The sequence below is a fragment of the Equus asinus genome, chromosome 20, assembly GCF_041296235.1.
Source record: "Equus asinus isolate D_3611 breed Donkey chromosome 20, EquAss-T2T_v2, whole genome shotgun sequence".
Lineage (NCBI taxonomy): Eukaryota > Metazoa > Chordata > Mammalia > Perissodactyla > Equidae > Equus > Equus asinus.
Window position 1 is genome coordinate 23,404,723 of NC_091809.1, and position 26,334 is coordinate 23,431,056.

Genomic DNA, 26,334 nt, shown 5'->3' on the forward strand with positions numbered 1-26,334 from the left:
TTCCTGTGAAGGTGGCTTCCGGCTGCTGCCGCGCTGCGGGTGAGCTGTCTTCTGCCGTAAGTGTGGTGGTGGCTCTGCCAGAGCCTCTGTCGCACTGTGACCTGCACTGGCCGTGGGGGTCGTAGGAAGGACTCAGGAGGACCCAGGAGCCCTGGAAATGGTGAGAGTGCGGCCCCGGGGCGAGGACACGGCAGGCGGGGCTGGTGGGAAGCGGCGGGGCGGGCCCGGCCTCCCGCGGTCCCGGCCTCCCGCGGTCCCTTCCGGGATCTGCGGCCCCGAGTCCGCGGTGTCGCCGCTGGGCTCTCAGGCCTCTCCGGCCGCAGCGTGGGGGCGGGGCCGGCAGCCGGGCCCCGGGCGTCCTGTGGTCCCTGCGCGCGGCGACTTGGGCCGGAGCGTCTCTGGGCCGCTGTGCGCCCGCAGCCCCGCGTGTCCCAGACAGTGCGGGGCCCGCGGGAGCGTCCGCAGGACAGTCGGGCCTCGGTCTCCGGGTTCCGCGCGCGGAGGGGCTGCGGTCTGTGGGTCCCCAGGCCCTCCTTTCTCCGCAGGGGGCACCTGTTTTCTCTGAATTTTCCATGTATTCGGGGAGCCGGGTCTCAAATCCACAGTCCTGTCCCCACAGGCTGCTCTTCCTGGGACAGACAGTAAATCCGTAAATTTTCAGATGCCTCCCCGCCCTCCCAAAGCCACTTCCCCTCTTTGATTCACAGGATCCTTATCAACACTTGGTCCTCCATGGCGCGTTTCAACCAGACCCAATATGTTAACCGTTTATCATTATCCCCCAGAGCCCTGGATGGCTCTATTTTTTTTTTTTCTGTAAGATTTTTTTTTTCCTTTTTCTACCCAAAGCTCCACCCCCCACATAGTTGTATATTTTAGTTGTGAGTCCTTGTAGTTGTGACATGTGGGACGCTGCCTCAGCATGGCCTGATGAGTGGTGCCATGTCTGCACCCAGGATTCGAACTGTCGAAACCCTGGGCCACTGAAGCGGAGCACGTGAATTTAACCACTGGGCCACACGGGGGCCCAGGATGGCTCTATGTTACAGATTACATTTGTCTGTGTGATGCGGCCTCCGGGAGCAGAGAAGTCGAAAGAAAGATTCCTTGGACTCTCAAGGTCTGGCAGTAGTGCTCCTTCATTCAGAGAACAGCGTGTGGACAGGACCCATGGGCAGGAAGAGCTGCAATGGATTGAGGGCAGGGCTAAACTTATAAGGCATAGGTATGTGAGTTATTTCTTTACAAGACAAAGGAAAGATCGTGTGAAAAAGTTGTGGGGCCGGCCGGTGGCACAGCAGTTAAGTTCTCACGTTCTGCTTCGGGGGCGCAGGGTTTGCTTGTTTGGATCCAGGTGCAGACATGGCACCGCTTGGCAAGCCATGCTGTGGCAGCATCCCACATATAAAGTAGAGAATGATGGGCACAGATGTTAGCTCAGGGCCAGTGTTCCTCAGCAAAAAAGAGGAGGATTGGCAGCAGATGTTAGCTCAGGGCTAATCTTCCAAAACAAAAAAGTCATTAAAATGGCTGGTGCAGGTGTGTTTGGTTATTGGGTGGTCCTGTACCTTTAGATAAGAATCAGCTGGGATCAGGTCAGGATGTCCTGTGCTTCCCAAGGATGATGCAGATTGGTATGCAGGGCAGGACGCCTTGGGCTTCTTTCCCTTGGGCAGCCTGGATCCTCATCATGTAGATATTGTACATGAGAGGAAAGCAGAGAATAATCATCTGGAACCTCACTACATGAAATCCTTGTGCCTCTCCCCAAGGATCCTCTGGGCCCCGACATCCTATGGGAAGTGCTTTGGGTGGAGGTTCCAGTTGAAAAAATGTCCTGGGTGATCGGTCCCATTGGCATCCGCCCACCCCCCATTTGTGAATGAGAAAAAATTATTCACTTATTTAAGTCTTGGTTTTTCAATAAGGGTAAATACATTTACTGAACACACCTTGGAAGACCCTGTAAAATAGTTCCAAACAGGCACCAAAGAGGTGAATTTCAGGAAAAATATAATATTTGTTTGTTACGTTCCATTTGTTAAGAATACTTGTTTCACTCTGTCTTCACCTGAGCATGTGTAGTAAGTTTCTGAGATCTGTTCTTTACTTTTGGATGTTTTCAAATGAAATTCCAGGGCTTAGACATGCTGACCACAAGCGTTCAAGTGTGATGTCTTGTGATGGAAATAATGTCACCACAGGACCAGGAACAGAGTTGTCATCCCAAAGCGTGCGTCTTTGGCGTAAGTGCTATTTTGAGCTGGTGATTATTAAAAAAACAGCAGACACAGGCAAATCTCAGAAACCTAGAAGTTACTCTTTTGTAAGGGAAATTTACATTCTAAGAGAGACGTCCCTTTGTAAGGGTGCCTCCCTCTGTGTGCCAGGAAGTGCAGGATGACTCTAGATCTCTAGAAACTCTTACCAGTGGAGAAGGTAATGAGTTGAATCTGCATGACAACTTCACCCTTGTTTATGGTGCGCTTCCTGCCAGCTGCCCATCCCTAACCCCATCTTAACAACAGGACCTTAAAGCCCTTTGTCACAGGAGGCAGCCAGCCGGGAGCCTGTGCTGAAGAGAGAGTTTTGATCTGCAAGTCAGGCCTCACCCTGCCAGGTCTTTGCATCCCAGCCGGCCCTCCCTGCTCCCTTAAGCCTCAGCCCACGCTCTGGATGAGGGAGACGGAGTCGAGAGCCTGTCCTCCTGTATCCTTGCCAATGGATCAACTGTTCCTTTTTTCAAAGCCTGGTGTGCCGTGGTCTCAGCTTCTGTGCGCATCAGGTGGCGAGCCCCCCCTCAGTTAACAGTAATAATCAACTGACATTATTTTGCTGAATGGAATAGATATTTGAGGTTTTCTAGTTGAAGTGGTAGAAATACCTTATACTTTTCTTCCTTATTTTCCATGGAAGGACTGGGTTTAAGTGATTTTGCTGGATTATTCCAACACTGGGCTTGTTTGATTTAAAATAACAATGATGTTGCAGAGCATCTCCAGTGGGGAGCAGAGGCCCTCAGTCCAAGACTCAAGCTAAGGCCCCCTTGAACCTGCAGAGGGAAGGGCTTGCAGGCCCAGCTGTCCTTCCTGGGGAGCCTCCCCCTGCAGGTGTCCTCCTGCTCACACCCCCATGGAAGGAGCCTTTCTCCTGAGAGGAGCTGCAGAGCCCTGGACAGCTGGGGGTGCACGTGCTCATGGGGTGGGGAGTGATGCCGTCTGAGGTTGTGGTTCTGGTTCCTTAGGCCTGGACATTTTAGACATTGTTTGAGTTTTGCACCCACGCTGTAGGTGCACTGAGAGTGTAATCTGCACAGTGAGAAAGTCTGTGAAGATCAGGTGTTCCATCCTGTGGACAAAGGGTTCATGAATTTCGAGTTCATTTCCTTCAGAAGCTTAAACTGAATCCTGCTGAGAGTTTCCCCATGTGTGAGAGTGGGAGCCTGGGGGAGGCAGTGCTTCCATGCTCACAGGAGAGGCAGGGTGTGTGGAGCTCCCAGAGTTCATTTCTGTGGCTGCTCAGGGGTCCCCACCCTCCTTCCCCAGGGACTGACCCTCTCCAGAGGTTCTGCCTCAGTGGGGTGAGTCTACACCTCAAGTCTGGGAATATGGTCCCTTTCTGTGTGTGGGTTTCCTTGTGAGCTGCAGGCCAGCAGGCTGCTTCTATGAGCTGATTGGAATATTCCTGGTTCTGTCCTCGGATTCCTTGATCAGTTGAAGATTGCAATCCTCTGATTCTAGTTTCCATTTGCACTTGGCTTTGGAAATGTAATGTCAGAGATACAATGTGAGCAAGGCAAGACAATTGTGGAAACAATTTTCTTCCATTTAGACAAGAGAACCTCAAGAGGTGAGATGGGTGTATTTCAGTTCTCAGGTGTGTCGACAAAAAAAAGCAATCTATAAATGAAAATTTGGGTGAGTTTATTCTGAGCTGAAATCTGAGGGTTATAACCCGGGAGAACCTTTCCACAAAGGAACAGAGCACTCCAAAGAAGTAGGGGTACACAGGGTGATTATATTCCCTCAAAGAGGGTGTTTCACATGTGATTGAAATGTCCCTCCCGCAATAGTCACAAGATTGCCCTGTCGGCACAGCGCTTGATGGACACAGAAGGTGGTGGTCTGCTATCTCTGGAGGGTGTAGCACGAGGCAAGTCTATTGTCTTGAGCTGGGTGGTCACAGGCGGTGGGCGTAGCAGGGAGCAAGTCTATTGTCTTGAGCCGGGCGGTCACAGGCGGGCACCAGAAGCAATCAGTTCCTAGTCTAAGGAAAGATGCTTAATCCTTAAAGAAATGCCAACGTTGGGAGGGTAAGAGAAGTTGCACCTTTATCTCAAGGGCCTTTGTTCTTGCCATGGGGAATATCGAAAGCAGATGTACAATGCATGCTCAACGGCCACAATCAGGCCCTTTTGGAAAGACAAGGTCAGGCCGAATTAGGTTCACCCAAAATGGCTTCCTTGTATACTCCAGTATATCCTATTACTTGCCATTTTTATTTGTCAGGTGCATTTTCCAGGTTTGTGTCAGTTTTGTGTGTCCATGTCCCTAGAGAACTTTGACATTTAAAAGGCTGTACTATTCCTAAGGCAAATGAATTTTATTTATTTTCTTATTGTTTGTGTGTGTGTGTGAGGAAGATTGTCGCTGAGGTAACATCTGTGCCCATCTTCCTCCATTTTATGTGGGATGCTGCCACAGCCTGGCTTGATGAGTGGTGCTGGGTCCACACCTGAGATCCAAACATGTGAACCCCGGACCACTGAAGCAGAGCAAATTGAACTTAACCGCTATGCCACCGGGCCAGCCCCTGAATTCTATTTTAATGGATGTGGGAAAAGGCACTTGAATTTCTCTTTTCATTGATGTGAGGAATCAGGTCAGAGCTTGTGTAAATCTTTGGAATTCCTAGTTTATTTCAGGGCTTACTTGCAGACCCCTAAGGTAGTATAATATGCTACTCCTTCCTAAAAATATTCCCAGGGTAAATATAGTGGAGGCAGAAACAAAAATGCCCCTTGTCTTTTTTGTTAGAAAGGGATTGGTAAATTTTTTATGGTGTACAGTTTTATGTCCATTAGCGTTTAAAGAATTAAATCTTGGAGTGATTTCCTACGTAGAAATGTTAAAACTAAAAGTTATTTAAAAGTAATGATCAAACAGGAAAATATGGCATATTTAAATGTCTCTCCTTATTTTATTTTATTTTTGAGGAAGATTGGCCCTGAGCTAACATCTGTGCCCATCTTCCTCTCTTTTATATGTGGGTCCCCTGCCACAGCATGGCTTCACAAGCGGTCCATAGGTCCATGACCAGGATCCAAACTGGCGAACCCCAGGCCTCCAAAGCGGAGCATGTGGACTCAACTGCTGTGCCAGTGGGCCTGCCCCTGTCTGCCCTTATTTCAAGTGAAGAATACATGGGAATGTTTTTTCTTTTTTTGAGGAAGATTAGCCCTGAGCTAACTGCTGCCAATCCTCCTCTTTTCGCTGAGGAGGGCTGGCCCTGAGCTAACATCTGTGCCCATCTCCTTACACTTTTATGTGGGACGCCTACCACAGCATGCCGTGACAGATGGTGCCATGTCTGCACCTGGGTTCCGAAGCAGCGAACCCCGGGCCACTGTAGCGGAACGTGAGCACTTAAGCACTGGGCCACCGGGCTGCTCCCTGCATGGGAATGTTTAAAAAATTTGTAAGAGAGGACAGTAACTTAAGACAACTTCCTGCCCACATGTCCTGCCCCACTCCTGCTCTTACTCCAGCCACTCTCGACTGACCAGTTTTGCTCACTGCTTCATCATCCTGTTGGTGTTTCTTTATATAAAAACGAGCCAGTGCGAATGCCTATTTTTGTCCCTCAGGTTTGTTCTTCTAATGAGTTGCCAGGATTTGATGCTGATGATGTTTGATGACTGAACACTTAAGCCTCACTCTCCCTTTCCCCTGGGCCTTCTTACCTGGACGGGCTCATGAGAAAGCCTGGAGGCTCCTGCACTGTGGGCTGCTGCTTGCTGGGCAGCTCCTCCTGGGCGCCGTGCTGCCCTGTGTTGCACTGTTGACCCCACCAAGCCCGGGTTATAACTGCAGAGGACACTGAGTTGGCAGTTTTGGAAATTCCTGTCCTCTGTGGGCAGGAGTCTGGGAATCTGGCCCTCCTTAATGTGATGTTCTGTCAGTGTCTTGGGTGGCATCTGTCTGTGTGTTGAGAGTGAAGGAGAGACTGAGGCTGGAGTGGCCTTGACATCAGGGGGAGTCTGCGGTTATGAGGATGATTATACCCTGTCACTGAGCTGAGCCCATCCGATGGTCACTCCTTCAAGAGCAATTATTTCAGAGAGAAAGAAGAGACAGGAAAGTGTAGCCAGTAGGAAGCAAGATTCCAGAGGGCTCCCCAGGGCCCCTAAGTCACTCTGCTGCTGCTCCCAGCCCTGTACCTGTTGCAACAAAGATCCCAACCCTCTGGGTTATAGTGGACCAACCACAGTCTGAGTTTGGCCCAGTGAAGAGATTAATTCAACCCAACTTAAGCCCAGGCACCTGAAACTCTATAAAGCAAGCAGTTGTCTTGCCCCTTTGTGGTAAAAGAATTCTGGAAATCTCTTGACTCAGAGATCCCCAAAATAGAACTCAGAAGTCACCCTTATATGTACACTAATAGGTCTACAACACCAGGACACTCTTCATCCACCTTGGGGTTCTGCTACTACTCCTAGTGACCATGGCACTTCTCACAGGATCCAGTGCTGTGCTCCCCAACAAGGCATTCGATGGAAGTTTCCCCTCCCCTGTGGGTCTCAGGCTCCTAGAGCACAGACTGGCTTATTGAAATATGTTGAAGTTGTTGCACAACTAGAAGGACCTACGACTAGAAGATACAACTGTGTATTGGGGGCTTTTGGGAGAAGAAGAAGAAGAAGAGATTGGCAACAGATGTTAGCTCAGGGCCAATCTTGAAAAAAACGTAACTTGAAGTCAGTTGAATGAGAGGTGTCCTGTTTCAGTCAAAAAGGGCTGACTTGTAATGTCTGTCTTCATCCTTTTTTTAAAAGACTGCATTTTTTTAGAGCAGTTTTAGGTTTACAGAAAAATTGATTAGAATTTAGCATTTCCATATAACCCTTCTCTCTGCATCTGCACAGTTTACACTTTTTCACATCGGGTATCGCTGTGGTACATTTCATAGAATTTCCAAGCCCATGTGGACGCATTACAGTGCACAGTGCACATTAGCATTGACTCTGTGTGTTACACACTGTGTGAGTTTTTGCAAATGTGTAATGACGTGGACGCATCATTTCTGTATCATGGAGTGTAGTTTCACTTCCCTGAAACTCCCCTGTTCTCCACCTATTGACTCATCCCTCCCTCCAACCTCCAAATCCTTCACAAGTAAAGATTTTTCTAGTGCCTCATACTTCTGTCTTTTCCAGAATGTCATATACTTGGAATCATACACTACATAGCCTTGTCACATTGGCTTCTTTACTTAAGAACTGTCTTTTAAGGTTCCTCCGTGTGTTTCCATGGCTTGATACCTCACTTCTTTTTATCATTGGACGGTGTTTCATTGTTTGGATGCACCACTGATTGACTGTTCGATACTTGAAGGACATCTTGTTGAAAATTCTAACTCTTGCCAATTATGAATAAAGTGCTTCTAAACATTCTTATGTAGGCTTTGTGCGAACATAAGGTTTCAGCTCATTTGGGAAAATACCACGGAGCGTGATTGCTGTCTCTTACTCTGTGTAGTGACAGTGTATCTTATTCTGAAAGGAGGTTCCGGTCTTGCAGTGTGGGTGTTCCAAATCCCATTTCCACCCGCGATGAACTAGGATTCCCTGTAGCTTTGCATCTTCACTGATATTTGCTGTTCTGAATATGTTGACTTTTACCCATTTCATAAGTGCTTAGTGCTGCCCACTGTTGTTTTCTTTGCAATTTCCTAATGACATTTGATGTGGAGCATGTTTCATATTGCTTATTTCCCATCTAGATCTCTCCTTCAGTGAGCTGTCTGCAGATCTTTTGCCCATTTTTTAATTGCATGTTTTTCCTCTTACTATTACAGTTTAAGAATACTTTGCATATTTCAGATACCAATCATTTATCCAATAAATGTTTTACGGAGATTTTCTCTTACTCTGAATTTGTTGATCTTCTCTTTACTCCATCTTTTTCAGAGGAGGAGTTTTTTGTTTGACTTAAAATTGTAAAATTTTTGGTTTTTTCTTTTGTGGCCCTTGCTTTTTGGTTTTCTATGTGAAAATTCATCAAGAAACACAAGGTCATCCAGATTTTCTTCTGTGTTCTCTCGTAGGAGCTTATTCCTTTGGCATTTTACATTTAGATCTGTGATGTGTTTTGACTTAATTTTCATGAAAAGTGTGAGGCCTGTCTCCATTTGTTTTGTGTGTGTGTATTTGCACGTGGATATCCATTAGTTCTCCCACTGTTTGTTTAAAATACTTGCTTTTTCAATTGAATCTCCTTTCCTTCTTTGTCAAAGCTCAGTTGACTCTCTTCGTGTGGGTCTAGAAGGAGAGCAAACTTGCTGTACTCTCTTATTAATCCCAGGAGTCGTTTCTGTCATTGTGAGTTCTTCCAGTTGTTGCGTAGAGACAGTCATATCATATGGAACAAACCCCGAGAATTCAGCTACAGGATTTGTGAAGGTGTTCTTTCTCAAGAAGTGGAAGTTCTCCTCTGTTACTGGTTTATCATAAATAGATATTGCATTTTCTCAAATCTTATTTTATGTTCATTTCCCCTCCTTTCCTTTCTGATATTACTAATTTCTGTCGTCCCTCTCTTCTCTTTGTTATCTTGAGTGCATATTTCTCAATTTTGTTGGTCTTGTGAAACAAGCAGCTTTTTTCATTTTCTCCATTGATTTCCCACAATGACATTCATTTCCTTTCTTATTTTATTATTTCTTTTATTGTGCTTGCTGTGGGTTTAACTTGCTCTTCTTTTTATTCTTTGCTAAGGTGCATGCTTGCATGAGTGATTAGAGATCTTTGATTTTTCCAGTGTATTTGTTTGATGGCATGAATTCCCCCCTGGATACTGCTTTCGCTACATCCAAGAACATTTGCTATGTTGTGTTTTCATGTTTTTACTTCAAAATAATTTTTAGTTTTTCTTGAGACTTCTAGTTTCATACTATGTATTATTAAGAAGTGTATTTTTGAATCACCACACATTAGGGGGTTTTCCACTATTGCTGGTATTGCCTTCTAGAGGAATGCCTAGGTGGTATGGGAGCCTATTTTGTATGATTTCTGTTCTTTCAAATTTGTTAAGGTGTGCTTTATGTCCCAGGGTGTGCTTTGTTTTGGTGAATGTTCCATGTGAACCTGAGAAGAATGTATATTCTGCTGTTCTGTGAAGTATTCCGCAGATTACAATGAAACCCAGCAGTTTTGCAGTGCTGTTCATTGCACCTCTGTCCTTCCTCACTTCCTGCCTACTGAGATTTCTAATTCCGGATGAGGGGGTGTTGACTTCTACAGCTGTGGTACTGGATTTGTCTCTTTCTCCTGCATTCGGTCAGTTCCTCCCTGAGGTGTGTTGCCCCTCTGTTGTTAGGCAGGTACACATGCAGCGTTGCTGTGCCTTCTCAGAGAATAGGCCCCTTTATCCGTACCTGCTGCCCCTCTATCTCGGCATTTTCCTCAGTTTGAAATCTGCATTGTCTGTGATGTCTATTCCTTTGGCCGCTTCCTTTGGACTCGTGTTGGCATGGTCTGTTTTTCTCCATCCCTTTACCCTTCATCTCTCTTTGATTTTATACTTAGAGTGGGTTTCTTGTAGACAGCATACAGTGGAATTTTTTGAACTCTGTTACTGTGTCTTTCAGTTGTAATGAGACCATTGATGATTAAAGAGGTTAATGATTCAGTTGGATTAATATTTACCAAAATTTTAGTTTTTCCATTTTTACCCTTGTTTGTTTTTGTCTTCTACCTTTTTGCCACCTTCTCTGGTTAAAATTGAGCATTTCCTGTAATTCTTTTTTTCCCCTCTCTTAGCATATCAGTTACACATTTTTTAAAAGACACATTTTTGTTGTTGCCCTTGAGATTGCAGCATACATTTACAACTAACCCACCCCTCTGCCAAGTAACACTGTGCCACTTCACTGTGTGCAAGTACCTCTTAACACACTGTCCCCAATTTTCCTTTCCCTGTGTCTTGTGACATTGCTGTCATTTATGTCTCTTGTCCATTAGCTTCTCGTTACCAAGTTCATTCTTCCTGACGGTAGTTTAAATAAAGTGTTATCTGTTGTATTAATTATAAGAAACATAAAAGATATGTCCCCTCATCTTTTCTTCTTCTAATCCCCTACCTTTATCATTTACATTCTTTCTGATAAACTTTCCAACAATTTCATTCTAAGTATGTGTACTTGGGACAAATTTCCTCAAATTTTGTCTCAGAAAGTCCTTATTTCTTCTTTGTACTGAAGGATAATTTTCCTTGACCGAATTCTAGGAAAGTGAGTTTTATTTTGAACACTCTAATTCTTTCAGTCTCCTCTGCTGTTGTTGCGTGGTTTTTGAGAAGTGGTCCAATTTAATTCAAATCTTTGTTTCTTTCTGTCGAAGGTGTGTTTCTTCTCTGGTACTTTTCCGCACATTCTCTGTGATGTTTCTCTAGTTTCAGTGTGATACCCTTGGGTGTGCACTTTTGTACTTTATCATGTTTAGTGTTCCGTGAGCTTCCTGGATGGACAGTGTGCTGGCTATCATAAATTTTAGAGTAATTTGGTGATTATTACTTGATGTTTTCTTCTGTCTCTTTTCCTTGAAGTATTCCCATTATCTGTATTTTGAGCCTTCATTTACAGAGGCTTGTCCTAGGCTTCGTGGAAATTGTGTTCTGTCTTTTTTGTTATTTTTGCCCTTGCATTAGACTCTGGGGAAATAGATTTTTTTTTTCTTTAGATCAGGCCTTATTAAGAACAGAATATGTGGGGCATATTTCAAAATGCCATCTTTTTTTTTTTTGTCTTTCCCAAGTTTGGAGACTCTGGTTTGTCCTGGGACCTCAAGGCTCTCCTGGATCTAAGAAGGGTTGTTCATGTCAAGTTTGTCCATTTTCTTCTTGTGAGATCAAGAATGACAGTTTCTAAGCTCCTTAGGCGCAGGATCAGAAGTCGGCAGGGCATCATCCAGTGTGGCTGGTCAGGAAACACTTCCTCTTGAAGTTTGACAAAGGAAATTTTATGTTGTTTTGGAGGAAACCACTGTTAAATCCTTCATGTATTTTATAATCATGGGCAAATTTAACATCAAACCAATGTGTACTTCAAGGATCTCCCTTGCAATCTGCAGCTCTTTTGATTTTTTTTCTAAAGATTTGCACCTGAGTTAACAATGGCTGCCAATCTACCTGTGGGTTTTTTTTCTGCTTTTTCTCCCCAGATCCCCCAATACATAGTCGTATATTGTAGTTGTGAGTGCCTCTGGTTGTGCTGTGTGGGATTCCGCCTCAGCATGGCCTAATGAGCAGTGCCATGTCCACACCCAGGATCCACACCAGCGAAACCCTGGGTTTCCAAAGTGGAGTACACGAACTTCACCACTCAGCCATGGGGCCGGCCACAATCTGCAGCTCTTAACCTACTCCTCAAGGGGAGCAAAGCTCTGGTACACGGTTAGCATTTGACCAGAAGGAGCTCTTGTGGCACTTTATTATCTCACAATGTGTGCTAAAATTGGTGAGAAGTAGCTTTCAGGAGCATAAGTATAGTGATCTTCTGGTCTAAGTTTTCATGGCTTCTTCCTTGTGCCTGAGCTCTCAGTTCATAATAATTCCAGCCCCATCAAATCATCCAGAGTGAGAAAGGTAGAACTGAGTCTATGATAGATATTACACAAGTGAAAAGCAGTGTTTCACCACGAGAATATTTACATTCAGCCAGCTGCATCTGCTTATGTGTAATGGCCTGGAGTAGTTTAGGACAATGTGGGCAGCTGGGCTTGGTCAAAGTGTGATTTCACAGGCCTCCTGGACTCTCAGTTTGGTGATTGGATCAGATCAAAAAGCTTCCAGTTCTTCACTATGTTTTGTTTTCCTTTTTTTTTTTTTTTTTTAGAGGCAGATTAGCCCTGAGCTTACTACTGCCAGTCCTCCTCTTTTTGCTGAGGAAGCCTGGCCCTGAGCTAGCATCCGTGCCCATCTTCCTCTACTTTATATGTGGAATGCGTACCACAGCTGTGCGTGCCAAGTGGTGCCATGTCCACACCCAGGATCCGAACTGGTGCACCCCGGGCTGCCGAGAAGCAGAACATATAAACTTAACTTCTGCAGCACCGGGCCAGCCCTGTGCACTATGTTTTTATTCACTGAAACATCCCATAGATTTCACCCTCTGCCTCATGGAGTGCTGTAACCTGTGGGTAATATGGAAGAAGATGAAAGAACTTTTCTCATGAAGAATCATTGGTCCACAAATGATATTTGTTTCATTTGTATAGCATTTGAGTCATTTCCCAACATGTTCTGAAACTTGTTCTTAGAGAGAAATTGGATGGAATGTGATCACAGTGAAAATGTGTATTTCCGTGTGTTCACAATATTGTTAAATTGATGAGCATTGTGTACAGAAAAGAGGGAGCTTGTGATGATCACACATAGAATAAATGTTTGGAGATAATAGAATCCCGTCTAACCTTCCTAGAATTGCAGTGTAGATCCCCAGTGCTGTCAGGCTCATGTATCCTACTCTACACACATTTGTGGTGTTTTAGGACTCAGTGGCCATTGAGGACGTGGCTGTGAACTTCACCCCAGAGGAGTGGGCTTTACTGGATCCCTCACAGAAGAAGCTCTACAGAGATGTGATGTGGGAAACCTTCAGACACCTGGCCTCAGTAGGTAAGAATGAGGACATTCCTTCACGTCATCAATGAGAGAACAAGTGGTTCTTGCCCATCGTCCGTGTTCTAAGATGTAGATGTGGAAAGGGGAGGTTGTTAGTAAATAAAGTAGAAATGGCCATAGATTAGCATAGACTTAGAATCTAGAAATTTTTGTCTAATTTCTAATATTTGGAATAAACTCTGTGGGTCTGCATTTCAGGAATAACATGGGAAGATTGTGATCTTCAAGATCAGTACAAAGACCAGGGGAGAAAAGTAAGGTGAGTCACACAGTACAAAGCTCTGCCTCATGTGAGAATCCTTGTATGTTAAGAAATTGTTCTAAAATAGAAGAAACAAAACAAATAACCCTTGTTTCAAATTTAGCTATTCTTAGAAAATTTTCACCAAATATACTTTCTGAAATGTGATGTTGAGGTTCAATTTTTGCAGAATATTTCACTTAGAAATAGTATTAGTGAACCTTATCTATGAATATCATTGTTTGGAAAATAACAAGGGTGAAGTCCTCTTTCAGGAAATTCAGTATATTTAATTACAGAGAATTCACAGAAGGGAGAAAACATAAACATTTCCTATCAATCATAATAAACATAAGAAATATAAAGTCATTAATAGAGAAATCATTAACGATATCCTTGTCATTTTTACAGAAAGCACAGGGTAGGGAGACTCTGTGAAAGTGAAGAGGATAGTCAGTGTGGAGAAAACTTCATCCTTCTTTCAAATCTCAGTCTGAACAAGAAAACTACAGGAGCTATACCATTTGGATGCAGTGCATGTGGAAGAGTCTTCATGCATCATTCATCCCTTAATACGCACGTTAGATGTCACACTGAACATAAAACATATGAGTATCAAAAATATGGAGAGAAGCTATATCAATGTAAGAAATGTGGGAAAGCCTTCACGTATCACAGTTTACTTCAAAGACATGAAAGAACTCATAGTGGAGAGAAACCCTATGAATGTAAAAAATGCAGTAAAGCCTTCACTTCTTCCAGTTGTCTTCAAAGACATGAAAGAATTCATACTGGAGAGAAACCGTATGAATGTAACAAATGCAGTAAAGCATTCACTTCTTCCGGGTATCTTCACAAACATGAAAGAATTCATACTGGAGAGAAACCCTACAAATGTAGAAGATGCATTAAAGCATTCGCTTCTTCCAGTTCTCTTCAAGTTCATGAAAGAACTCATACTGGAGAGAAACCCTACGAATGTAAAAGATGCATTAAAGCATTCGCTTCTTCCAGTTGTCTTCAACAACATGAAAGAATTCATACTGGAGAGAAACCCTACAAATGTAGAAGATGCATGAAAGCATTCGCTTCTTCCAGTTCTCTTCAACTTCATGAAAGAACTCATACTGGAGAGAAACCCTATGAATGTAAAACATGCAGTAAAGCCTTCACTTCTTCCAGTTGTCTTCAAAGACATGAAAGAATTCATACTGGAGAGAAACCGTATGAATGTAACAAATGCAGTAAAACATTTACTTGTTCCAGTCATCTGCGACTTCATGAAAGAATTCATACTGGAGAGAAACCCTATGAATGTAAGAAGTGCAGTAAAGCATTCACTTCTTCCAGTTCTCTTCAAGTTCATGAAAGAATTCATACTGGAGAGAAACCCTATGAATGCAAAACATGCAGTAAAGCATTCACTTCTTCCAGTTGTCTTCAAAAACATGAAAGAATTCATACTGGAGAGAAACCCTACGAATGTAAAAGATGCATTAAAGCATTCGCTTCTTCCAGTTGTCTTCAAAAACATGAAAGAATTCATACTGGAGAGAAACCCTACAAATGTAGAAGATGCATTAAAGCATTCGCTTCTTCCAGTTCTCTTCAAGTTCATGAAAGAACTCATACTGGAGAGAAACCCTATGAATGTAAAACATGCAGTAAAGCATTCACTTCTTCCAGTTGTCTTCAAAAACATGAAAGAATTCATACTGGAGAGAAACCCTACGAATGTAAAAGATGCATTAAAGCATTCGCTTCTTCCAGTTGTCTTCAACAACATGAAAGAATTCATACTGGAGAGAAACCCTACAAATGTAGAAGATGCATTAAAGTATTCGCTTCTTCCAGTTCTCTTCAACTTCATGAAAGAACTCATACTGGAGAGAAACCCTATGAATGTAAAACATGCAGTAAAGCATTCACTTCTTCCAGTTGTCTTCAAAAACATGAAAGAATTCATACTGGAGAGAAACCCTACGAATGTAAAAGATGCATTAAAGCATTCGTTTCTTCCAGTTGTCTTCAAAAACATGAAAGAATTCATACTGGAGAGAAACCCTACAAATGTAAAAGATGCATTAAAGCATTCTCTTCTTCCAGTTCTCTTCAAAGACATGGAAGAACTCACACTGGAGAGAAACCCTTTGAATGTAAAAACTGCAGTAAAGCATTCAGTTATTCCGGTTCTCTTCGAATACATGAAAGAACTCACAGTGGAGAGAAGCCCTATGAATGTAAAGAATGCAATAAAGCCTTCACTGCTTCCAAATATCTTCGAGTCCATGAAAGACGTCACACTGGAGAAAAACCCTTTGAATGTAAAATATGTGGTAAAGCCTTCATTTCTACCAGTTCTCGTTCAACACATGAAAGAACGCACACAAGAGGAAAACCATATAAATGTAAAATCTGCAATAAAGCATTCTCTTCTTCCAGTTGTCTTCAAAGACATGGAAGAACTCACACTGGAGAGAAACCCTTTGAATGTAAAAACTGCAGTAAAGCATTCACTTGTTCCAGTTCTCTTCGAATACATGAAAGAACTCACAGTGGAGAGAAGCCCTATGAATGTAAAGAATGCAATAAAGCCTTCACTGCTTCCAAATATCTTCGAGTCCATTTAAGAAGTCACACTGGAGAGAAAGCCTAAGAATGTGAGGAAAGTGAGAAAAGCTTTAGTTCTCATGCAAATGTTTGAGGATATGCACAAACGCACACTAGAGGTAAAACCAGGTAGATATAAACAATTTGGGACTTTTCTTATCCCACTTCTTTCTTTTTTTTCTTTTAAAGATTTTATTTTTTTCCTTTTTCTCCCCAAAGTCCACCTGTACATAGTTGTATATTCCTCATTGTGGGTTCCTCCAGTTGTGGCATGTGGGATGCCACCTCAGCGTGGTCTGATAAGCAGTGCAATGTCCGCGCCCAGGATTCGAACCAATGAAACACAGAGCCACCTGCAGCGGAGTGCGCAAACTTCACCACTCGGCCACGGGGCCGGACCCGCCACTTCTTTCTTGAAGGCAGAAAGGACTCATTGGATAAAAACATCTTGAATGTTGAGAGCATGAGAAAGAGTTCAGTTGGCCTACACCCTTCTATGTGAAACTCCCACCAAAAGGAAATGTAAACGTAAGTCATATGAGAAAGCTTCATGGAAATTAATTTGTACATGAGGTTCTAGAAAACTTTCAACAGGAAAGAGTCGCTATCCAAGTGGTAAATATGTTATTTGTCAAGCTTTTCTTAAAGTGCAACATTAGACTGTGGATTTCTATTAATTACTTCAGAAATGAATATTGAGGTGAGATGATTCTGCTAGTCATCCTGCATAAATAGTAAATAAGATTCATGGGTAGTGCATTTCCCTTAAATCAGTAAATTTTTTATCTTTAGTTTTTTTTAAATGTTTTAATTGTTCTGTGTGAAGGGGGTATTGAAACATGACAGTTTGTATTTGTTGTGATTTTCTTAGTGGCCTTGTATTTACAGTTCCTGCATGTGCCTCATCCATTGTACATATTGTACATGTTTCAGAGAAGGCTCCTTTCTGGGGGTGGTGGGTGGAGGAGCCTGTTTTTATTTTCTGTACTGTTAAACAGTTGGGAAAAATGTATGCGTGGCAAGTTTATCCAAGAGTGTACTTCCTGTGAATTCTTATTTTCCCATTTGTGCCTTTGCTGTTTGTCCTTCCTTCTGACTGGTATTTGGTGAATAGACTTTGAATTAAGTAGAGGCCTGTGGCAGGGCAACAAAATCTAGAGCTGGACACATCACCCCTGTACTGCATTATGTCAGTGAGGGTAATCTGAAGAGCTAAACCTTTAAGAATCCGTCCCATAGCTGGTTCCTTGTTGGAATTCCCCAATGGCCTCACTTGCGTGAGATCTGGAAGGCAGAAGCACACAAGGCCTTAGGCAGATTTTCGAGCCACCACACAGGGAGGGAGACAGTTACATAGGAGCTTCAAGGACACCACCTTCCATCCCTTTTTCTGGATTCTTCCCCCTTCTTGTCAAGAGTATCTTGAAAACCACCAATAATTAGTTGATTTCCGTTTTGTTAGAGATGCATTTTCCACCAGTTTCACATCAAAGATCCATTGGAGTTAGGATCTTTCTGTAAGGCCTCTTGTGTCCACCAGGAAGCTAATTCAGACCTTTGTGGGTGGAAGTATTCTCTGATTCCCCTTTTCTCTAGATGATAATTGAATACGGTCTGATGTGTATAGGAAACAGCTTTGCTGTTGATAGTGCTAGTGAGCGCATTTTCCTGCTTCACCCTGGCATCTCCAATAGGGCATCAAAAGAAGCACCTGCAAGTTTGTTTCTTTGCTTCTGGTGCAGTGGCTGCCTTGACCCAGTTCTTCCATGTGAGAACAATCACCTTTCTCATGTTGGGAAGACTATGTGTGTTTCTTGTTACTTGTAGCTTGAATGTATTCCCTTGATGTGTTGTCAATGACCTTTGAGTGTATGTCAATAAAACTACGTCTATCTGTTTGTGAAATGAACACTTCTCTAGTTGTTTCATTGATATTTCTTATCAACTGTTCCAGTCCATCCTATGTTAATAAATATTATTGTGGATTTCATTTTTACTGACTATTAATATCCATTTTTGATTATGGATTTTCAGATATACTTTGCAATGTTCTTCATTTAATCATACATTTTGAGTCAATTTTATCATGTGTGGACCAATTCAGGGATTTCTTCATCAGGCAACCTGTATTTCTTATTCTTTTACAGTTATAATTTTTGTCATGAAAATAATTTCTCTTTCATTTTTAATCCAAAAAGTAACCACCATGTTTTTCTTCAGTGCCCTCTTCCAGTGACCCGCAGGATTGCACCTGCCGTCAGAGAGGGGTGTAAGGAATTCTACTAAGAATGACCACCCCTAGAGGACCATGAGGTGTAACAGTAATGGTGCTCGAAGGACTTCATACAATATTTTGGTCTCTGTTTGTGGGTTGGACTGCTATTCAAGGAGGCAGGTTATTTTCTGTCTTCAATGATGTGAGAAGGTAAACTTAATTCTGTCTCTTGTAAACTTTTTTTTTTTGTGAAGCGAATCATTGTTTTCTAGAAGGCAAAAAGAATGTAGTGAAGGTAAGTTAATTTTTAAGAAGTTCCAGTGAGTCATTTTAGTAAGAAGAAGGAAAAGAGTCATTTATGATTTGGACTTTTATCCTTTACCATTTTTACCTGTATGGTCACAAAATACTGTTAGTTTTGTCTTGGAAACTGTGTTCTTTTAACGACCAAGCTGTCAGACACTTTTCTCTTCAGCAGAGTAAGACTTGGCCTTGCAGTGGATGCAGCCAGCTCCTGGTCCTCTGGAACAGCTTTGCCTTCCCTACTTACAGTCTAAACACCGATGTGTTTCCTATGGTGAATTACACACTGTTTACTGTGAAGTACCTCATTGAAATACATAACTTCTCTTCTTAGCATCCTCCATAATATTTTCATTATCTCCTTTAAACTCAGCTGAGGCCTTTGAGTTTAGGTAAATTGTGAGACAGTGCAGACCCAGCCAGGGAAATACGACCACTGTGCCACTCTGAAGCCTTTCCTTCTCCGAGACTGTGCTCTTGCTGGTACCGTCAGCGTCCCTCACAAGCCATGCAGCGTGGAGTCAGTGTACACACTGTAGCAGAGCTGAGACAGTGGGATCTGGATACAGAGCATGACACAGACAAGTCCTGACAGTCCTGGTACTTCCATGTTTGTGGAAAAGCAGAAGTGATGGATGCAGTGAAGCTTTGTTTTGTAGAATAGAAGGAAGGCCTTTGCAGAAAATTAAAAAATAGCATTGAGCTAATAGTCTGAGTTGTGTTTATATCTTTTCTATGAGGGTAGGAGTGAGGGAGGATGTCATTATTATTGTTATTGGCACTTGAGACTTCCTATTGATCTAAGCCACAGGTATTTGTGTTGTCTTTTGTTTTTAATGTCATTTGAGAGGATTTTTATATTACCATCAAATATTTAAAATGTTATCGTTTTTGGCATTTTCATTTTGCTGCTCTACAGACTGGAGTGTGCAACATGCACCCCAGTAAACCATGGAGTTCCTCCCACTTAGAGAGACAGTTGCCTTCACCTGCCCTGTTCTAGCTCATCCTGAGTGAGTTCTATGAGTAGAGTGACATCTCTGTGAGTCCACTGTGATCTCCCCGTGGAAACAGCACACAGAGCTCTGGCTGGTTAGAGGCAACCATCCCAGGAATAATTGAGTGAGCTGGAGAGAGAGGGTATGATTTTTAGTAACATCCTAATCGAGTGTAAGAGGAGCCATGGGAAATTTTCAACATCTTTTCATCACAGGAGTGGCTGGGAGTCTTTAATTTCAATGATCCAGAAAGCCCCGGAGCCCAGGTAGCTGATCACAGGTTTCCTTTCTATATGCTTAGAGATCCAGCACATGTTGTGGAAAATTGGGGAAGAGCAATAACAGCATCAAGGTTTAAAAAAGCGAAAGGAACAGAATCTCTTCCCTTTTTTTTTTAAGTGTGAACTTGTGAATTGGAAGGGTTTCATTCAAATGGACACCACAGGATTGTTCTTCTGAGGTGATGGGATTTTTTCACCTTTTGATGGCAGTATTCCTAACATTTCTGAAAACTCATGAGAGCACTTAAGTATTTTATATATGTGTTATATATGTAATTATTAGAAAGTGAATATTATAATTGCTTTCATATGCTAGAAGAATGTCAAGGTCTCCTGAACCTGCATTTTTATGTGGTCAAACCTTTCCACCACTGTGGGATCCTTCCTAGGAAGATTGCAGGACTGAGATGAAGGACTCAGTCCTCAACGGGCCTTTCTTGCAACCCCGGCTTGTTTGAGAAAACACCCCCTAGGGCTGCACCTGCCCTCAGCTTAGACTCATAACTAAGAGTGAAGTGAGAGGGCTCCCAGACTTTGCTTTAAGTTTAAATCAGGTTCGTGGACAGATCTTTGGAAATTCTGAGGTCAGAAACGTAAACAAAGTATCCCAAGCAGAATCTGCCTGGGGACATCCTCGTCCATGTGCATTAGCATCAGTTGTTTTTGGTGCCATCCATAGACCATTGCCAGCTCTTCATTTCCCAACTCAAGCCTACTCTGTGCCTGCTGACTTGGAAAAGTCTTTAGAAATCCACACATGTCTCACTGTACATTTTCTCTGAGGCAACAGGAGGGGACTGAGCTGAGAGGGTGACAGAAGCAGTGGTAAAAACCATGTCATAGGCACATTCTGTCAGCCACAGTGACACTCTGACATCTGGTAAATCTTAAATTTATCAGAGCTGCTTGCTTACTTAGTCACACGACACTTAGAAATTGACTTAGGTTGAACTGGGAAACAGAAGGCTCTGGAATCTTTGAAATAACATTCCATTAGTGTCCCCCTACCCACAGTCCTTCTCAAAGATGCCTTAGAGGCCTCTCACTGAGCATACAGGCGTCTCTAAAGTCCCATGGTGGAAATAAATTACCTAAGGCGTTCTTGTACCAGAACTATTCTCTTCACTGGGTGCTGCACACAATTAGAGAAGGTACTCCTGGCAACTGACAGAGTCTTTATGTAAATCGAATCCCTTTCAGGGCCTCAGTGGATGATCCCCCAGGTCAACTTCCCATTTTGCTTTGGGTCATGATTGCAGGACCCCCCAGGCTTTCTAATCAAAAGCCTCCTCATTGAAGAGATGGGTATTTACAGCATGGAGCCAGCATTGCTCCTCTGGAGTATCCCATGAACAGTAGGAAGTGCTTCATTCTTCTCTGATGTAATCCATTCTGAAGAGATCATTTCCATTTTAGACACATAGGCCACTTGCAGAGTCACTTAAGATCACCTGGGTGACCAGGGTGTTTGTAAACTTTATGGATAGTGTGCGCCACCACACCCAACAGAGTGCACTGCGGAGATGCTGCCTTCTGTCGCTACATCACACAGGCCATCCTTGATCAAAGAATGGACTGAAGCCTCAGAGTGATCAAACAGCAGTCCTGTTAGCAATAGAGACTTTCTTAGCCCAGAATCCAACCGGTCTCTACATTTTTACAGGTCCTGGGCCGTTACCCATGATCTCGCTGTGCGGTTCCACAAATAGCACCAACGCCTTACCCAGGTTGCCGTCTGTGTTTTAAAGAATTCTGGGAATATCTTGCCTCTAATACCCAATTACAACTCTGGCCGCTCCTTACTCTGCCCATATTAAACCTCAATCTGCAGAGGCTGATTTTTATTGCTCAGGGTGATAAATTAACGTGAATTTCTGAGAGACACATTGACACCTCAGACATGATCGTATTCACCTTGGCCTTACGGTCCCACATAATGTGAAGCCACTTACAGACCTCCAACTTAAGAGTCGAGGCAAAATTCAAGTTGTTTCCCTCCTCTGCCATGGTTAACCAGTGATGGACCAGTGAACCTGATGTGAAAAAGCAAGTCACTGGTAATATCATCAATGGGCCCACCTTCCAGGATGAGGAAGGGGTCCCTACAGGTGATGGCAAGTAGACTTGGTAGGCCCGTCACCCCGTCCCCTGGGCTCCTTGCTGTGTGCAGACCATGGTAGAACTTGATGTGACAAATTACTCATGCCACCATACATTACCCTGCTGAAACCAAAATGCAAGGACTCACCAAGATGCTCCAAATTTATTGATTCTGTCAGCTCAATTCTGAAAAGAGGAAACACTGGGCTCTCGAATAAGTTGTTCAGCGGACATTTGATCCTAGGATGGTCTGACGGCCTCCTCAGGCCAATTTGCTTTCTTCTCAATGGGGCTTCCTGCTGTTGGAGGCATTGATTAGACTCAATCCCATTCGGGGCTCATTGCTTTGTTGTCATCATCAGGCTGACTGGCAGCTGATAGAGCCCTTTCCCTACTGGCCATTCCTGCCAGAACTGTCACTCCTACAGGTCTCTGGCTTATTGTAACAGTGCACCCTGGCCACCACTGTCGTATCCCACTGCCAAGTCTTCCCCTCACATCGCCTGTGGTCTGTGTGCCCTGCATGTAAATACTTCATTTGGGGCACCTCCTTCAAAACCCCTCTGGCTCATCACATACAGATGTGCTGTTTTCCTGCCATTTGCCCTCACCGTGCTCATTGTCATGGGAGTCACTGCTACTGACCTGGGCACACATGAAGTCATTCAACAAACATCCTTCCTGCCAATCAAGAAATGTCCCAAACACTCAAAATTCGTGTAGGAGACAGCTCGTGTTTGTGATGTTTCCCTGAAGGAAAACCCCTTGGCAGCCGTGGTAGCTGCTGCCCAGTTGGCTTTAAAGTATTTATTATCCATCCAGGGAGAGCTCTCTTCCTCTAAGAGGGCTGCCTGTGGTATGTGGGTAGGAAGGTGCCACTAATAACACAACAAGTAAGACAACAGATTAAAATAATATCACTTAAATATTTGAACAGAGTTCTGGAACCATACTTACACGTTCCTGGATCCCTCCACATATTTGGATGACTCTATTCAAATATTTTTTTGAGGCTTTGTCACCTTAAATATAATATGTTTGCACTTTTCACACAGCTGTTTAATTAATATGCAAATCAAATTTATTTGAATAGTGGCATCATGCAGCCAAGCAACCTCAGGAGTGAATACTAATAGACACTGACCTCATTTTCGACATTTGACTCTCAATCAGCTGTAGACGCCTGCTCACCCTGTCAGGATCAAGATGGTAAACAAGTTATGAAGGTTGACACGTGCCCCTTTGCTTTTTGTGTCTGCAGATGGGAGGCTCAGACCTTTAAAATGTGAAGCCTCTAAACCTGCACATATTAAATGGCCAGGCTGTGGTCCTTTGCACAAGCCACATGAACAAGCTTTCCCTTGGCCTGTTCTCTTTAGAAGGTATTTTGGAGAATAAACTTTTGTATGAACTTATTGCATGTGGTAACATTATCCTGACATCTGGTCTGAAGGTAGAGTATTAACCCTGCCCGCAAAATGGCAATGATGAAACAGAAGGTAACTCATGGAAAATGTCTTTCTCATAATGCACAGGAGCTCAGTGTAGGGAATTCTTAGAAGCAGTATAGGAAAATGAAGCTAAAGTATCAGCAGAAAAAGGACTATTTTATCTATGAGACGTTTTATACAAATCTCATGGTAAACACAAAGCAAAAATTTAGAGCAGAGGAACCAAGCATTAAAAAAGAGGAAACTGAGAAAAACATCATTGAAAACCGCAAAGTAAAATGGCAGACAGAAACACAAGGGAAAAGGAAAAATGGAGATATAGACCAATTAGAAAACAAAAGGCAGGATGGCACCGGTAAGTCCTCCTAGATCAATGATCAGCCTAAATGTAAATGGATTGACATCACCAGTCAAAAGGCCCAGAGAGGCCACGTGGAGTAAAAGACATGACCCAACTCTCCGCTGCCTCCAGGACACTCAGCTCAGCTCTAAAGACAAACACGGGCTCAAAGTGAAGGGGCAGAAGAGGAGCCTCCAGGCAAATGGCAGCCAAAAGAAAGGGGGTGTGGCCATGCTGACATGAGACAAATAGACTCCAACCCCAAAACAGTAACCGCAGAGATGGACATTAGATACTGATAAAGGGGCTAACCCATCAGGAAGACATAACGGTTAATAATATATGTGCACCCAACACGGGAACACTCAAATATATACAGCACCCATTAGCAGACCTCAAGGGAGAGATTGACAGCAACGCGATAATAGTAGGGGATTTTAACCCCCCACATACATCAGTGGGTAGGTCACCCAGGCAGAAAGTCAACAAGCAAACATTGGCCTTAAATGAAACACAGTAACAGACAGACTTCCTAGATATATACGGACTGTTCCATCAAAGGCAGCAGAATACCATCCTCCTCAAGTGCACGCGGAACATTTGTGTTGGGACACAAAGCAAGTCTCAATAAATTTAAGAAGACTGAAATCACATCAAGAATCTGTTCTGACCACAATGGTGTGAAAGCAGAGGTCAACTACAGGAAGAAAGCTGGAGAAATCACAAATCTGTGGTGAGAAAACAACAGGCTGCTGAACAACTACTGAGTCAGTGTTGTCACAGATGAAATCTTGCCATTTGTGACACCATGCATGGATCTTGAGGGTGTTATGCTCAGTGAAATAAGTCCGAAGGAGAAAGGAAAATGCCATATGTTTTCCTCATGTGGAGTATAAAACAAAAAAACTCAAGCCCTGTCACCCCAGCTGCCACTCCGAGGGCTTTATTTCTAGGAAGAAGAGAACTTCAAATTGTCAAAGCCTGCCCCAGCGGCCTGTTGCTGAGGGTGAACAAGTGCGGGGTTAGTTGGCTCGAAAAATTGGGACACTGTTTTTTCACTCCTTCCACATGGAACTGAGGCGACATCTATGGGGCGGTGACCTGACAATCCTGGGGCACCGGTCACCCTGTCCCAGCTGCTGAGGTGGCTGGAACATAAGTCATCCATGAGATGCCAGGAGACACAATGAAGACGACCTCTGGCTGCTGTCTCTCCCCTCCCCTGAGCACTCAACTCCTGAAGTGGGATTGTCACTCAGAAACTGGCTTCCCGTTGTCCTCCAGACAACTCCAGAGTCCCGGCACAGAGATTTTTCCTGAATGTGGGGGTGAAGCAAGCCATGAAACACATAGCTCTTCATCCCTTTCCAAAGAATGAAGGTGGCTCGCAAGCGATCACGAGAAGTGCAACTCAAAGGACGCTCTCAAAGAAGTGGAGAATGAGGTGAAAGGCAATTAGCAGTAGATTTGAGTATTTGATAAAGATCCAGCTTAGACTGTGGGCTGACTAGTTTTCTGGAAAGAACCAGACAATTAGACTGCTGAGAGGGGGGTTCCAAGGGTCAGAACAAATATGCAACAGTGACTTCAGGAAGTGTTTCTACAAAGGAGCAGACTGTTATTGGACTAACTGGTAGAGCCAATGATGCCCCCAGGACCCTGATGAAAACAGGAGAGCAATCGGGCAGCGGTTAACTGAATGGAACCACCGCGTGTGGCCCCTAAAGGAGGAAGAGAGCCCTGGCAATACCGTTGTCCCCCAGGACAGCAGTGGGCTCACCCAGAGCGGGGCCCACCTGAGGAGCTGGGGAAGAGGTTTCCCTCTGTATGGCGGGCGGTGAGAGAAACAACTTTTGTTCTGAGTTGCTGCCTCAGCGTGTTACAGTCTGAGGCCCCTGCTCACACCCAGAATGTGGACCTTTAGAGAAGGACCTGAGTTTAGGATTCTGCCCTAAATTCCCGCTTTACTTTCCCAGGGCGCCTTTTAAACTAAGCACCTAGAGTTCAGCCCGGGAATAGTTAGTGACCTCCGCCCCAACCCCCTTATAAGTACCGGGTGCTTGCTCCCTGCTCTCTGTCTCCTGCTCGCTCCTGACCTGGACAGAGGACCGCCCTATCCCCAGCTCACTGCACCCTCAGCCACCGCTTCTGTGACCTGTGAGTAATAAATCCTGTGACTCTGTCCCTTTCGGTGGGTGCATTGAAACTGCCCCTTCAATCAAAATGAGCCTGTGGGTTTCACTTCCCCACAGTGGGAGCTCACATGCTGAGGGAGCTCCCTGCTGACACTGTGTGGGTGGCCTGTGCCCCCTCCTTCAGTGGGTCATAATCTGCCTATCAATTCAATACACCAGCTCCAGCTTCTGCACACAATTGACAATGGGGATGGGGCTGTGGGCTGTTTGTATGCACTCGATCCCTCGGAGCTGTGAAGGGCTTACTAACCTCCTCTCCTGGACCGCTCAGTCTCTCTGGGAGGAACCACCGCTTGCTGGGGTCTGGGGTGGGGATTTCCACTGCTGCATAAGCTGCTGCCGGGTGAAGCCTCGGATTCCCACCCTACACCGTCAGTGCTGTAGGTCAGAGCGCCCTGCAGAGACCGGCCTGCAGGCCTCAGTCTGAGGTGGGTGTGTCTCCCACTCCTTTCTGAGAGACCCCGCTGGGTGTCAGGGCTGGAGGTGATGGGCTGCAATCATATTAGGAAACCTTGGCCTTGAGCCCAGGAGAGCTGACTGGGAAGGTAGGGCTCTGCCCCGTTGCCCCAGGCAGGGACCAGGGGCCTGGGCCATCAGGTCATGGGAGCCGAGGAGAGTTCCCCTCGAACAGAGCTGGGAGGGGAGGTGGCTGCTGGGCCCACGGTGTCAGTGGTCAGTATCAGGGTGTTGAGCTTGGCCAG

General features: G+C 44.2%; 1 protein-coding gene across 8 annotated transcripts; it reads left to right on the top strand.

The window, feature by feature from the left end:
* LOC106846413 (zinc finger protein 709-like) lies at positions 1–25,870 on the top strand. Of its 8 annotated transcripts, XR_011496171.1 has the most exons (8): positions 1–160; positions 1,032–1,225; positions 2,139–2,246; positions 12,767–12,893; positions 13,098–13,158; positions 13,552–15,869; positions 15,970–16,278; positions 17,971–25,870. XR_011496171.1 is itself a non-coding variant. In XM_070492100.1 (6 exons), the coding sequence occupies exons 3-6, from the start codon at positions 2,184–2,186 to the stop codon at positions 15,794–15,796; spliced, it is 2,496 nt and encodes an 831-aa protein (XP_070348201.1). In that variant the 5' UTR covers positions 1–160; positions 1,032–1,225; positions 2,139–2,183; the 3' UTR covers positions 15,797–17,659. The 8 variants fall into 8 exon arrangements, 4 of the variants coding, with proteins under 4 accessions (XP_070348201.1, XP_070348205.1, XP_070348202.1 ...); XR_011496168.1 differs by having other exon boundaries at positions 13,552–16,278; positions 17,971–25,866; XR_011496169.1 differs by lacking the exon at positions 17,971–25,870 and having other exon boundaries at positions 13,552–15,879; positions 15,970–17,659.
* Positions 25,871–26,334: the final 464 nt, after the last annotated feature.

Bases quoted from the DNA above. Each gene is read 5' to 3' on its own strand.
- LOC106846413 (XM_070492100.1), top strand. From the start codon at position 2,184: ATGGAAATAATGTCACCACAGGACCAGGAACAGAGTTGTCATCCCAAA. The intron at 2,247-12,766 runs GTAAGTGCTATT...GTGGTGTTTTAG, and splicing joins CCAAAGCGTGCGTCTTTGGC to GACTCAGTGGCCATTGAGGA. The intron at 13,159-13,551 runs GTGAGTCACACA...TCATTTTTACAG, and splicing joins GACCAGGGGAGAAAAGTAAG to AAAGCACAGGGTAGGGAGAC.